The sequence below is a fragment of the Petaurus breviceps genome, unplaced genomic scaffold (assembly GCF_028583685.1).
Source record: "Petaurus breviceps papuanus isolate PSGF00001 unplaced genomic scaffold, PetGlider_PUasm1.0 84, whole genome shotgun sequence".
Taxonomy (NCBI): domain Eukaryota; kingdom Metazoa; phylum Chordata; class Mammalia; order Diprotodontia; family Petauridae; genus Petaurus; species Petaurus breviceps.
In genome coordinates, this window is record NW_027186645.1 from 15,433,478 (window position 1) to 15,449,644 (window position 16,167).

The 16,167-nt window shown below is 36.3% G+C and overlaps 1 protein-coding gene across 1 annotated transcript in view; it reads left to right on the forward strand.

Annotated features, from left to right (window-relative positions):
- Positions 1–16,167, forward strand: part of CFTR (CF transmembrane conductance regulator) — a 188,706-nt gene that overhangs the window by 148,677 nt on the left and 23,862 nt on the right. The window contains exon 22 of the mRNA XM_069106964.1: positions 10,889–11,137. Coding sequence (XP_068963065.1) covers positions 10,889–11,137 — 249 coding nt within the window. The remainder of the gene's footprint in view (positions 1–10,888; positions 11,138–16,167) is intronic.

Genomic DNA, 16,167 nt, shown 5'->3' on the forward strand with positions numbered 1-16,167 from the left:
TCCCAAAGTCAGGTCCATATTTTCTTGCTGTGGACTCTAGAGACTGTCAGAACATCTGATCAGCCCTCCTTGGTATAGGTTAATGGTTTTTCTTTTATTAGTACTGTGTTCCTCCTGCCTAGTCAACCTTTGCAGATCTAGAGCCTATTTATTTAAAAAGTATAAAACATGAACTTGAAAAGACTTCAAGGACAGTATTCAAAATTCTAGCAAAAAGGGGATAAAAATCTATGTATCCTGTGGATGATTCATATTGTCAGAGTATATGGAGGAAGGATGGAATTCTAGTTCTTTTCAGAAAGACCTACCATTTAGTGAGCAGAGGCAGAGGAACCATTCTTACCTATAAAGGCCATCCTACTTCCTTATTTCTTCTAATAAAACAGTATACAAACCATCTCTTTAATTATCCCTTCAAGAACTGTGTAATCAAAATAAAATGAGAGGAAGATACAAGCAGAGATATCTGGGAAAGAATCTGTATCTGGGAACAATTTTTGCATATAAATTCTAGTTAATAAATGTTTAGAAAGATTGAGGTGATCCAAAAGCAATTTTCTGCCAATAGATACTCCTGTTTCTCCTTTGTCTTTTAATTTCATTCAAAAAATTTAATTTTAATTTAATTTTATTCTGGTTCCTGCTATAGATCAGGTTATGGACTGAAAGATGACCAAAAAGAAATCTGAGTAGGGGAGAAGGAGAAAACATGGTTTGTCTTCATTCCTTCTGAACTTGTCAATGGCTGGCTCTCTTATTTTAGAAGAAGCTTCTGTGAAAATTTCATTGTTAGAAGGAATGAATGCCCCTGTTTCTTTCTGTCTTTAATGGAATCTCATTTGAGGATTTAGTTCTGCTGCCTCTCCTTTAATTGTATGTCTTTTTTTCTTTGACTTTTTGCTTCATCCATGTTTCCTTCTAGTATTCCTTCTATTTAATGAACCCTCCTCCCTGATGTGAACTTTTCCCTCCCCCATCCAATTATTCTCTTGCTATTCTATAACATTTCAATGTTTTATATATACATATATATATATATATATATATGGAACACCAGAATTAGGTGGTGTTTTCATTAAGTAATTTTATAACCTTAAGCAAATTTCTGAAGCTCTTTGGGTCTCAATTTCCTGATCTGTGTAATAAAGAAATGTGACCAGAGGGACCCTTCCAGTTCTAAAATTCTGTGTTTCTATGTCTATGCTCATTTTGACTTTTGACTGTCTCATGTTTGGGAACCATTATAAAGCTTTGTAATAATCTCACCCTTCAGTCCATTCTGTAATTCTTGCATACTAAAAGTTCACTGATGGAAATATCCAGTATTGCAGTTATAACTAATAAGGTTCCCAAGTCAAATATATTCCAAGGAAGCTCATCAGAAAAAAGAGGAAATGTGAATGGTTCTGTTAAAATTGAAATTGATAAGGGAAAGAATTTCATTGGGACAGTATTTGATTCAACAAGCACTTATTGGATACAAGGCAGAATCAAGGTTCTTGTCCTCAATCTTATAATCTAACTGGAAAAAAGGTAAGACACATAACAGCCATAATAAAAGAAATAGAACATGGTAAGCATAGATAAATGCTATGAGGTACTATGAATGACAGATAAGATCACTTTGTCCTAATTTAAAAAAAAACAGCTATTCACACAAAAATTTTCCTTCAATTCTGATACCCATGAAAGAATGATTAGAGCAAGTTGCTCCAAGAACCACGTTCTCTAGTAGTTTGAGTATTTACTGTTAGTGTGTCATTGTCCTTAGGCAAATCCTTCTGACTCACTGGTTTCCATAAGAATACTAATTTTGAGGTTCCTATCTGAAGGTTTTGAGAGGATGACCCCTAGATCAATTTAGCTGGAAATTCTTGAGTGTCTACAGTGTATTCTGTGCATTCAGTGACAATATAAGGAAGAGATGTAAGGAGGATCTGCAGAGGGGGAGAGATTTTTACTTTACTCTTGCACCATTGAGATAATTTTAATCCTATTACTAACTCTTAGTGAAAAAATTTCCCTTACAAACACAGATCTGTGCCTATTCTGCAACATGATCTTAAGGAGTTGCCTGAACCCATTATAAGGTTAAGTGACTTATCCAGAGTCACAAAGTCAGCATGTATAAGAGGCAAGACTTGAATTTCCTTATCAAAATCAATACTGTTCATAAACAGTCTCTGATAGGATGCAGTTGGATTGCAGTATTGCTATGGTATGGGAAATGACAAACTGGTTGATTTAGAAAAACATGGAAAGACTTGGACTTATGATGAAAGATGATATTCACCTTCAGAGAACCAGATGACAAGTAGAGATAAACATTGTATTGTCTTACATATATGTGTGTATTTGTACATATATATGTCTTTTATTCTCTGCTGTACATTCTTTACTGGTACATTAAGTACTAGAATGTTTTTTTTTCCTTTCATTCCTTACTCTGAAGGCACTGTGAGATCCAGGATGCTATGCTAGCTGTCAGTAGGTTAAATTATTGAAAATTAATAGAAAATTATTGAAAATGACAACAACCAAATTTGAAACCTCATTTACTGTAGACAGTATCCTTATTGATCAAGAGACTTCATTTTCTTCCATCTCTCTGTATTAAGACAATAGTATATATACATCCCTTATAGTTATATGTACACACAGACAACAACAAAGTAAAGATTAAAAAGGAATAGGTATGTAGATTTTAAACTATTGTAGAAATTTATTCAGAAAGCAAGCGCTTTAGTGAATTTTTTGAAGCGTTAGGGTTTATAGTACCGCTGGATAAATGTCATCTTAACTCTTGTACTGTTAATGAGTAACATCAGTATAGCACTTTTGATTGCTTTTTTATGACCTATACCAAATAGGAGCAACAAGATAGGCTTTGTATATAAGCTCTATAGTTTAGGTATAGATTTTCTTAAACACCATGGGCATGATGGGAATCTGGATGAGACAAAGATACAAAATAGCTGACAATGATGAGGGTGTGGCTCTAAATTTGTAATCTATGATATTCCAAAAAGTGCAAATTTTAAATATGGTAGGACTTAATCATTGGTGGCACTTCAACCCCCGTTTACAATATATTTCATTTTGAAATTACCTTTATTTAACTATATTTTGTATTCCTCCAATAGACTATGTACTCCTTGAAGGATTTTTTTGGTTTGTCTATATTCTCAGCAAGATCCTTTCATGTAGGAAGAAAGTATTAAATATTACTTGGACTGAATTAGATTAGGTCTTTATTGTTTTTTCCAAGTTGTATTACTTTTTTAAAGGTGGTAAATACTGGTAGAGTAGAAATTGCCTGAGAGAGAAAGAACTAGAAAGAACTAAATTTATATCCAGGTGGAAGCTGATCTTTTTTGTTCTCTTATTTGATTTTATGTCCTCTGTACCATTTTCCATCCCAGCTGGTACAATCCATCCTTATAACCTGACCATTGTATAATGTGAAAGTATCTACAGATCCTATACTTGATTATAAGATGCCATGAGGGAGGAGGGGAGGGAGGGGGACAAAATGTGAAATTCAAGGAATTGTGGAATTGAATCCTGTAAATTAAAAGGAAACAAACAAATTAATAAATTAAAGAATTAAAAAAAAAAGAAATTGCCTGAGAAAGAGCCTGTGATAAGACAATTGGAGTTTCAATATTAGCATCTCCACTTACTACCTACATGAGTTGGGACAAGATACTTCACCTTTCAATTCCCCATTTTTCAAAAAATTAATTGGACTAGAAATCTATGGTCTTATGTAGCTCTTTCCTTTATTTCCTTGATATTTCAGTAAACAATGTGAATTCTTCTCAGGGTTTGATAACCAGATTTGTTGTTTTTCAGTCATGTCTGACTCTTTATTACCCCATTTGAGGTTTTCTTGGCAAAGATACTGGAGTGATTTTCCGTTTCCTTCTCCAGCTCATTTTTAGATGAAGAAACTGAGGCAAACAGGGTTAAGCTATTTGAACAGGGTAACACAGGGTCTGAGGCTGTATTTGAACTCAGGAAGTCAGGAAAATTATTCCTGACTCCAGGCCTGACATTCTAGCCACTGCACAGCCTAGCTGCTCCTGAAAACCAGATGGCAGGTGCTTTGATGCCTTGTTATCTATTGTACAAAGACCCGAACCTAATATCTAACCACTGAACTCATAGCTTTCAGGATGTGACAGGTAAAAGTATGCAAAGAAATAAGGCCAAGAAAAATTTTCAAAGCCCAATTGACCTTGTCATCAGCAAATGGGGGGGAAAAAGACAGGAAAGTAGTTAGACGTCTTTTTCAAAAGAATCTAAATAAGTTTGTAAGCCAGTATTTTTATGTTCTCCAAAATTCCAAAAGATTTTGCCATCCTGATAGTCAGATTAGGGACTTAGACCATTAGATTGAAAGCTAAAGGATTATATCCTAAACATGGCATTTGATATAAGTTGCCCCCATAAAGATTTACATGGAGAATATAAAAAAACAGGAGAGTCATTGGAGTGTGATGGATCATAGGCCAATCAGGAATGCCTGGATTCAATTCTGGCCTTTTACAATCTTGATTTTGTCATCCTGGGAAAGTCATTTTAACCTCTCAGTATCCCTAGGCATCTCTAAAACTGTCTATTTTCTGATCAGGTGCTGATCTCACTCAATCAAGAAATATTTATTAGATGCCTCTTATGTTCCAGAGACTGTCCTAAACTCTGTGGATACAAAGACATATAAAAGACAGTCCCTGCTCTCCAGGAGCTCACAGTCTAACGAGGGAGACAACATGCAAACATCTGCATGCAGAGTAGATTGGAAGTAATGGACAGAGAAGAAGGTGCTAGAATTAAGGGGGACTAGGAAAAGCTTCCCATGGAAGGTAGGATTTTAGATGTGCCTTGAAAGAAGCCAAGGAAGTCAAGAGGCAGAGGAAGAGCATTCCAGGCACAGGGGGCAGCCAGAGAAAATTCCTGGAGTCAAGAGATGGGATGTCCTGGTCTGAAGATCAGAAAGAAGGCTAGTGTCACTGGATTGAAGCATAAATGGGAATGTGGGTGGGGAGTGGGAAGAGAGGAAGGATGTATAAGAATTAAGGAGACTGAAAAGGTACTGGGTGTTCTCTATACCTATGAAATCTCAGATCTCCATTGAAATGCTTATCACATGATAGAAGGTATTTCCTTACCTCAAAGTTCCTTATATTTATGAAATCACAGATCCAATCAAAAACAGAGCAAAACCTTAAAAACCTTCAAGAAATGATGATGTTGATGGGTTTAAGGTTGATGATTTATCAGTAAGAAATCACTTTGCCTGCTCTGTCCTGCCCCTCTTGGTCTAAAGTCCTATTTGCAGAGTATATCCAAATCATGCTGATGAAGACTATGATGTACTCCACCCCAAAGTTAATCTAACCAATCTACCCCATAGTTAATCACCTTTCTATAGAGTAGAAGAGATTTTTTTTCTACATTTTAAGTTCTGAATTGTTTCCTTCCCTCCCCACCCTGCATTAAAGAAGGCTACCATTTGACACAGATACACACACACACATAAATACGCAAAATCATACCATATATATTCTGTTTTTCAATTCTTGCTTTGGAAGTAGGTAGTATCTTTCTTCATGGGTCCTTTGTAGTTGAGTTGAGGTTTTTTGGGGGGGTTGAGGGTAAATGGGGTTAAACGACTTGCCCAAGGTCACACGGCTAGTAAGTATTCAGTGTCTGAGGCCGGATTTGAACTCAGGTCCTCCTGACTCCAGGGCTGATACTCTATTCACTGTGCCATCTAGCCTCCCCCATATTTGAGTTTTTATAATACTCAGAATAAATTAGTCATTCACAGTTGTTCTTCCATCAGTATTACTATTACTGTATACAATGTTCTCTTAACTGTGCTTTTTTCACTTTTCATTATTTCATTCAAATCTTTCCATGTTTTTCTAAAATCAACCAACTCACTTCTTATAACAGAGTAGTATTCTATCACAATCATATACTACAACTTGCTTAACCATTCCCCTCAATTTCTAGTTCTTTGTCACCACAAAGAGAGATGCTATAAACATTTTAAAACATATAGGTTCTTTTTCCCTGATCACCTTTGAGAAAAGACCTAATAGTGTTATTACTCAGTCAGTGTATAGGCAGCTTAATAACTCTTTGGGTATAATTCCAGATTGCTCTCCAAAATGATTGAATCAGTTCACAATTCCACCAACAATGAATTTAGTGTCCCAATTTTTCCACATCCACTCCAGTTTTTGTCATTTTCCCCTTCTATCATTTTAGTCAATCTGATAGATATAAAATAATATCTCAAAATTGTTTTAACTTACATTTCTTTAATCAGCAGTGATTGAGAGCATTTTTTCATACATTAGGTTTGGATTGCTTCATGAAAAACTGCCTGTTCATATACTTTGACTATTTATCAATTGGGGAATGACTCATAATCTTATAAATTTGACAAAGTTCTCTATATATTTGAGATATGAGACTTTTATCTGAGAAGCTGTTCATAAAAATTTCCCCAAAATTTTCTGCTTTCCTTCTGATCTTGGCTATATTGTTTTTATTTATGTAAAACCTTTTTAATTTAATGTAATCAAAAATATCCATTTTAAATCTTACAATGTTTTCTATTCCTTTTGACTTTCTATCATAGCTTAATATAAACAGGTAAATACTGTGCTTCACTCATGATTATAAGAAGTGAACTTCACCTCTAAATGGAATTACAGCTATGGCAAAGTGGACCTCATCCTGGCTCCTCTGCGTGCCTCCCTAATTAAGTCAGCAGGAATAATCAGCCTAAAATTAATTACCATGCTAATATAAGGTTAGGTGCTTTGGTTGATAATCAGCAGCTTAAAGGTAATAAACAGCTGAAGGGTTGTATGTCAGCATAGATATTTTTATGTATCACTGTGAAGAAGTTTAGCCAACCCTTTGCCTTAAAGAAATGATTAAATGGAGTGAAATATCTTAATGAAAATGATTAGGAAATACTCAAAACAATAATGTGGCCTTCTAAAAATATTATATGTTGAAACAATTTTTAAATAAGTTTTGAGCTCCAAATTCCCTCTCTCCTGCCTTTCCCTTCTCCCCCCACCCTGTGATGGTAAACATGTTAATTCAAAGGGCAGAATATACTTACACTGAAGAAAGGTGAGGTTATAAATTCCAGAAAAGTCTAATAACATGGAATAGAAGGAGCAGTGACTTTAGATTTAGAGACCCTAGGTTCAAGTTCCAGATCTGATGCCTACAGGTGATATAGTATTGGGCAAGTCTCTTACCCACGGTCTTCTTATCTAGAAATTTGGGAATTAGATAACACGGTCTTCCTAATCCCTTTTATCTCTACATCTTTGTTTCTGTGATTCCCTAAAGAGCTAAATAGAGGCAAAAGAGCTGAATTTTGAATAGGAGACATAGGCTTAAATCTTTGCTGACCAACTAACTACCTGTGTGACCTTGGGGAAAGTCCCCTTACCTCTTTGGGCTTTTCTTTCCTTTTTTTCAAAATGTTGGTCTTGGACTACATGACCTATGAGTTCTCTTCCAACTCTAAAATTTTGACCCTGAGGAAGCTGCATTACTGTGATTCTCTATTTAGTTATGTAGATTCCTGGGTGTCAGCAAAACAATGACACATTTGAACAGTGTCATCTATGACACTTCAACACCTGTGGAACTGAACATAATACAGGTGTCTGGAACCAGCAACTCATCCTTCCTCCCACACCCAGAAATGTTCTGTAGTATTTGCAGCAAACATCAGCACTTGTGCTGTAAATAAGTAACCCAGAAACAAAAGGTGATATCACACGTCATTAGACGGGGGTTTTCAGGCAGGTGGTTTTCTATAATACCTCTTATATAGGTAAATTTATTTTAACTGGTTTAATGCTAAGAATGATGTAGAGATATGTCTTTTAAAAAAAATTTCAAGCACTCTGTTCTACTTGTGAAAGCAGTCAACCTTTAATGGGCATGGCACATATTATCTAAAAGGCACAATTTATTCCTCATGACATGGCTTGCGGCTTTTTACAAAATGTTCTTTAGTTTAAAAGACACCAGAATAGTTCAAAAAGTTGAGTTTCCTAGTTTTTACATGATCTTTCACCCTACCCAAAAGTGTAGACCAGGCCTTAGGCCTTTTGTTTAAGGATACTGAATATTTAACATGGTAAGTAGTTTTCTCTACTAATTCTAACCTATTAACATGATCACTAAGGTGTAATTGTCTTCCCTGGACATTCCCCAGCCTTCCTTGTTCCTCATAGTTGATACCTTGAGCAAAAAATGGGAAAAGCTCTGGGTGAGCTAGTTTTGAGCCCGGTTTAAATGTGGATAGATTCCTTATTGTTTGGTGCTGAAGTCTTTACGTTATATTTACATTTACTTGGTTACTGCTTAAAAGTTATTTTTTATTACACTCCCAATGAAAAACAGGGTGTCTAGTGGAAAGACCACTGGATTTAGCATCAAAGAACTTACATTAGAATCGTGCTTTGCCTGCATAATCCCTGTGGGACAGGGGTGGGGGAACCTGTGGCCTTTAGGCCACATGTGGCCCTCTAGGTCCTCAAGTGTGGCCCATCTGTGAAGTGTGGATTCAGTGGAACCTTCAGCAAGTAAGGCCCACACATCTTTAGATTTCAGTTTCCTCATCTGTACAAATGAAGGAATTACATTAGAGAATGAGATGCTGAGCGCCCTTTCTCTTCTAGACCTCATGATCTCGTTTACCCAATAGTTATGCAAGCAGAAACAGTCTGTAGAACCATCAGCAAACATTTTTTTCCTGATTCTTTAGTAGGAAATATTTCTTGGAAGCACTATTGTGTTCACAAGTTCTTTAGAGACAAACTTGTTAATTTTCAAAAATTTCATCTCACATATCTGCATTTTAAAAGTGAACTGAATTTTGATGGTCTTAAAACATTTCAGAGTAATGTTTTTTTTTTCTTTCAAAGATAAATATTTTGAGGCCACTTTAGAATATGGTCTTCCTGAATTATTTCACTTGAACCTCTACCTTTTATGGTTTTACTCCTAATTTATCTTCCTGACCTTCAAACAGTAGGTTTTATACAGCTTTGAAAATGAAATTATGTTAATTGCTGTGACATACAACATTTAATAAGCCTTACTTAAGAATTAGTTGAGTGGAACAGAAAGAGAATATGTAAGCCTCTGAGAGTCACTTATAATGCAGCATCAAAAAAAATGACAAGTTGGAAACAAAAGCTTACTTTTCAACTCTTCCTAAGTCATTTATTAAAGATGTGGGCTATTGAGTCCCCTCTGCCTCAGGTAGCAAACAAGAGGTCACACATCTGGAGGCTGGGCATAAGTCATTTCTCTCTTATGAGTGACAATTGAATTTTACTCCAAGGTGAAGGACAAAGTATTCCATAGATGGGATTTTTGTAAGGATGTGGAAAGGAAAGAATCACTAGGAAAAAAGTAATACCTTAGCAAAATGAAGAACCTGAGGATAGAGGCAATGGTAGTGTTTCAACAATGGGTCATCAACTAAACCTTCCTTTTTTGCTCTATGTACTAGAGCTAAGGACCTTTTTCCATTTTCTACTATAATCAGGATGAAGCAAAAATTATATAGAAATTCAATTGAATTAATTGAACATTTATTAAGTGCCTACTTCATAGGAGGCACCGTGTTAGGAAATACCCCCTTCCCCATATATTTTTGGTATTTTAGAATAATTTGTAATATCCTATGTCCTAATTCTTATTTATATCCTACTATCCAAGGTGACTTTAAATTCATTTTGCAGTGGAAAGGCCTGTTATAAAGTTTCTGATTTATAAAGCCAAAGTCAAACGCTGATACTCAGACAAATTGTAGGGGAATAAAAAAATCAAGGGTAAATTGTGAGAGGATGTGTTATGGACTCATCAACAATACATTGTTTTGTAACAAATGTAAATATGTAAATATTTCAGGTCTTTTCTTCTCATCTAGAATATAGGTTTTAACAAAAATGCTATTAGGGATTATAACTTAGAAAGACTGTTAATTAATATAAATGGACCATCTCATTTATGTTTAAATATATGTGTGGAAAACTTGTAACTGGATAAGTATGTGCATATGTTTTTCAGTATGCACAGATTAATTGTCTTTCAGATTCCAGGGTGATGCTATGTCTGATATAGGATAAAGAAGATCCGAGTAAAACACTCAATACAATTTGCTTTTTTCCCCAGAGATGTGATGCAATTTGATTTTAATATTAAAGCGTCATATTTACTTCTATATTTGGGTGAAGTACCCACAAATGACTGCGTGCTCCCTTAAAGACTTTTGTGACATGCTAAAATTAACCCTGTACCAGGCTTTCCCTTTACAGTCATCTGACATACAAGATGAAAATTTGTCATAAAGGTAGTGCAGGAGAAAGCCAAGTACCTTTCTTAGTTGTAGCTTAGCTTAGTACATTTTACTTTGAGGTACCAGTTGTATAATATTGTGTAATACTGCCTAAAGTGGGAAAGAAAAGTCTCTTTCTGTCCACTTAGGCATAAAGAGTGAATGTTTCTAAGTCCCTTGCATAACTGCAAATGTTATCGATCACAAAATGTCAACAGGTTAACACAAAGCCCATTTGTACAAGGCATGACTAATTATTCTTTGTTAATCTTTTAAATATAGCCAACTATTTCCTGTTAAATCATTGAAAATGCCCAGATAAAATCCTGAATGATCGTACCTGTGATTAGGGGCCTGTGATCAGCTGACGCCACTTCTGATGGGAGGAACTTTGTTTTAAGAAACAATTATACCCTTTATTGCTTTTGATATGGATCTTAGCCCTGCCCACCTCCAAATTCAAATATTGTTTATTTTGGTTTTCAGATGCGGTCTGTGAGTCGAGTATTTAAATTCATTGATATGCCAAGTGAAGAACCCCTTCCTACCAAACCAACCAAATCGAAGAAAAATCAGCTTTCACAAGTTCTGATCATTGAGAATGAACATGTAAAGAAAGAGAACAACTGGCCTTCTGGAGGTCAAATGACTGTCAAAGACCTCACAGCCAAATATACAGATGGTGGCAATGCCGTATTAGAGAACGTCTCCTTCTCAATAAGTTCTGGGCAAAGGGTGAGACTTAAAACATTTCCTATTTTATTCACCTTGTCATCAACTTTAATTAGTGATGACTGAAGGCAATATAAATGTTATCAAATTTCTTGGTAATACCATGGTTGAAGCAGAGAACTAACGCTGGACTAATAGATTAAATGGACTATTCAATGGTTAGGCGACATAACTTAATGAATAAAGAGATGACTTTGGAGTCAGGAAGATCTGTGTTCAAGTCCCTCCACTGACCCTTATGGCAATGTGACCCTGAGCAAGTCACTCAAGCTTTTGATATTACAGGCTACTCTGTAAAGAGTATATATAAATATATATATTTAATATGTATAAATATATGTATAAAGAGTATATGCTGAAGAGCAATTGGCAGTCTGCTTGGGAAGACAAAGTTTGCTCTCTGGGAAGCTACTTATACTAGTGAAAATAGAGGTCAGATACTCTTTCTCCCCTCCAAAAAAATCTAATACTTATTATATAAAAATAGTACTGTTACATAGGACATGAAAACTGTGGTATATTTCAAGCTATGTATTAAATGAATAATTTTATATTTCAATAATCAAAAGATTCAAAGTTTCATCATGAGGTTGATTGATGTAAACAACATCCCTTCCTTGTGAAAACATTCACCACTTAAAAGCTATACCTCTCATGGTAAACCTTTCCATGCTTAGCTAGTCTAATCCTCTGATAATGGATCTACACAATCCATTACTAGGTCTATGGGAAGCTAGGTGGTGGTGGATAGAGTGCCAGGCCTGAATTCAGGAAGATCTGAGTTCAAATTTGATGGACACTTACTAGCTCTGTGACCTTGGGCAAGTCACTGTTTTCCTCAGTTACTTCATCTGTAAAATGAGTTGAAGTACGAAATGGCAAAAGACTCCAGTATCTTTGTCAAGAAAATCCCAGACAGGGCAGCTAGGTGGCACAGTGAATAGAGCACTGGTCCTGGAGTTGGGAGGACCAGAGTTCAAATCTGACCTCAGACACTTGACACTCACTAGCTGTGTGACCTTGGGCAAGTCACTTAACCCCAATTGCCCTGCCTTCCCCTCCAAAAAAAAAAAAGAGGAAGGAAAGAAAGAAAACCCCAGATGGACTCAGGAAGAGTTTGACATGGCTGCAATAAATGAACAACAACACAAGGTTCATACCCAAAGACTTTTTAACCAGGAAGAAATTTCCGTAATTCACACTCTGCTAATATAGCTTTAGTGAGCCCTGGATTGTCCCTACACTACAATGAAGCAAAACAACAGATCTTCAGTGCAGGAGTTATCTCATGAATCATTACTATTTTATCACTTATTGAATAATGAATTTTTTCTTTTTTGCTTTTTGGAGGGAGAAAGGCAGGGTATTTGGGGGTAAGTGACTTGCCCAAGGTCACATGGCTAGTAAGTGTTAAGTATCTGAGGCAGAATTTGAACTTAGGTCCTCCTGACTCCAGGGCCGGTGCTCTATTCACTGCACCACCTAGCCGCCCCTAGCAATGAAAATTTTAAATAAACCACCATCATAATGATATGTAGCTGACTAGAACCATCTAGAATCTCCAGCTCAGATGAGAAAAAAATAAATGTTGCCTGCATAGGGTTGTAGAATTGGAAAGGATTTTACAGGGCATCGAATTCATTCTGCTCCCCACCCCATCTCAGAGGGAGTGTGGTATGTAGTAGATAGAGTACTGGACTTAGAGACAAGAATTCCTTGGCTCTGATCCTTCCTCAGATACTCACTAATGATGTAGTCTTGGGAAAACCACTTACTTGCTCTATGACTCAGTTTCCTAAATGAGAAGTTGAAGTCAATGACTTCTAAGGTCTCTTGCAACTCTAAATCTCAGATTTAAGTATTTCTTTTTGGAAACTAACTTAAAATCTACCAAACCTATACTATCTCCCTTTCAGGTGTTCCTCCCCCAACTCTGAAAAAAGATGATGCTATTAAAATAATATAACAGATGCAGAACTATTAAAAGTATAATCAGAAATTGCCTATCACAAAGAAACATATTGTAATTCATTGCTGTGTCCTGCTTCATGCCTAGCATAGTGCTTAATAAATACACTATTTCTTGAAGGGGCAATTTTGCCAGAGATTTAAAAAAATGGAATGATATTATGCCTTAAAAATAGCCTATTCCAGAATCTCAGAATTTTACCAACAACAAAACTTATGTCATTGAGTCTTATGCATCAGTGAATCTAAGATCTCATTGGAGTAGGCACTCCTTCCAGTAATACAAATACCAACCTCTCTATACCTTCTCATCTTGTGAAATTTCTGCCTAATCCTCTTAGGACCCTCCTCCTGCCACATACACACACACCCCATGTGCTGGAAACTTTCTTCTAGGTCTCTTAACATCATGTCAGTGCCTACATGTATATGGTATAGTCCATTTGTGGTTAAAATAACTGCTGCACTACCAGTGGAACACTTTGATGTGAAAACTGGATTAGCTCACTTCTCACAGTGCTTTAGTTTCCTGTTTGTAAAATGATGCCCATAGCATTTCTTTCAGGGTAGTTTTTAGAGTTGCTCAGATGTTATTGAATGAAAAAATGTTTTCATTGTCTTTTTGCCCTGGAATTTTAGGAAAATTGATGAACATGATTTAAGACAGATAATCTCCTGTAAAGGAAGGTAGATGGTGAATTACAAAGCTCTGTGAATCTGCACTGAAAATGGCTTTAGGGGAAGATTCAGGAACTTTTGACTTGCTCTGGAGTTGGCAATCACCATGTGCTGGGCACTGGAGATACAAAGATAAAAATGTCACTGCCCTTGACAAGCTTACATTCTAGGGGGAGAGACAAACATGCACACTTATAGGTATATGGAAAATAGGTATATATTCAGCATAGACAATATAAGGTAATTTTGGAGGTGGAAAAAAACTAATATCTAGGGGGATCAGGAAAGACCTTGTGTTGAAGGTGGTATTTGAACTTTCAAGGAAACTGGGGTTTCTAACAGGCAGAGTTGAGAAGAAAATCCATTCTAGAACTGAGGGACACCCTGGGTAAAGGCATGGAGATAGAATCTCATGTGTGAGGAAACGCAAGAGGTCAACATTTGGTTGAACTGAAAAGTGTCCAAAGGGAAGTAATATACAATAAAATTGGAAAAGTAGGTTGGAACTAGGTTGCAAAGGACTTTAAATGCTACACAGAGGAGTCTGTATTTTATATTAGAGATAATAGAGAGTCACTTGAGTTTATTGAGCAGGTGAGTGACATTGTCATACCTGGGGTTTAGCATTGTCACTTTGTCAGAGTGTGGAGGATGAAAAGGAAAAGGGAGAGACTTGAGGCAGGGAAATCAACTATTTTAATTGTCCAAAGAAATGGATATGCATATAGAGAATCCTGAACTAGGGCAATGGTACTATGAGGAGACACATGGACAGATGTTGAAGTGAAATCCATAAGACTTGGTGATTGATTGGGTCTGTGGTCTGGAGGAAGAAGGAAGTCTGGGACTAAGAAGAGACACTGGGGCTGGCTATATAGATATGGAGGGTGATCTTTGTTTTGTTGCTGTTAAGTAGTTTCAGTCATGTCCAACTCTTTGTGACTCTGTTTGAGGTTTTCTTGGCAAATATAGTGAAGTGATTTGCCATTTCCTGTTCCAGCTCATTTTACAGATAAGGAAACTGAGGCAAACAAGGCTAAATGACTTACTTAGGGTCCCATAGCTAGTGTCTGAGGCCAGATTTGAACTCCAGACTTCAGGTCCAGAACCCTAAGCACTGCATCACCTAGCTGCCCTGGTCATCTTCAAAGAGATGAAAATTGAGTCCATAGGAGCTGATGAGTTAACTAAGAGAGAATAAAGAGAGTGAAGAGATGTAGGCTGAGGGCAGAACCTTAAGGTACATCTAAAGTTAGTAGTCAAGATATGAATTATAATCCTATAAAAGAGACTGAAGAAGGTAGTACTTGGATAAGTAAGAGGAGAACCAAGAGGGAGCAGTGTCCTTAAAACCCAGAGAGACTAGTAGGCCAAGGAGATGTTGGTTTATAGATCAGATAATTATAATTTAGATATGATTATTTTTCCTTAGAAATTGTCAACCCCTCTTTTCACTGAGAATAGTATTCTATGGTAAGATATGTTTTCAAATGAAAGTTTTAGAATTTTATTTTAATAGTTTCTTTTCCATGTCAGTTTAATAAAGATAGAATCACCGTTACTTCATAGGATGCAAGTTCTCCCATTAGAATCACTTAGAGTCGTTGTTTACTTCCAAAAATGATTGGGTTTTATATCATGTCATCATTTAGAGTTCAAAGGGATTTTAAATATAATTCATTCTACTCTCCTGCCCTCTCTTTTCATAGACGAGGAAAGCGAGACCCAGGGAGGCTAAAAGACTTGCTCAAAATCAGGCACATAGTAAGCAACAAAGCCAAAATTCAAGCCCTTGGCCTCTGACTCCAATTACAATGCGCATTCTACATTACCAAATTGCCATTCTAGGACAGGGGGAGCCTCAGTGAAGACCAGCATTTTAGGAAAGGTGCAGGTTATACATTGGCTCTAGGAGTATAAAAGATGAATGATTATATTTATGCCTCACCCTTGATGTGTGGGAATTTAGCAGCTTCCTGTTGAAAGGATGGTTCATTGTTTTGACTTGTTTTATACATAGGACTTTCAGGCATGTGAAAAGTTTCCTTCTCTTTTCTGACATCTTGGATGGTTTCCAAGATGACTGTCAACAGATTATGGATTGTAATAACAAATGAACTTACATAAGGGAAGATAGGAAACCTTGACTAATCTCTTCATTTTGTTTTTTTCCCTTTCCCTGCCAAATCTCCATCACTTCCCATCTCTGTTTCAAAATTACTCATCTCCTTTCTCCTTCCCTCATAAGCAACTATGAAGTAGGCTTTGGGGATCTAGCAAACAAAGAAACAGAATATTGATTTTCCTACTTAGTTTTGGCAATTTAAGAATAAGAATTCATACTTCAGGATTAGGGAATATTTGTATTCTTGGTCTTGCATGTTTTC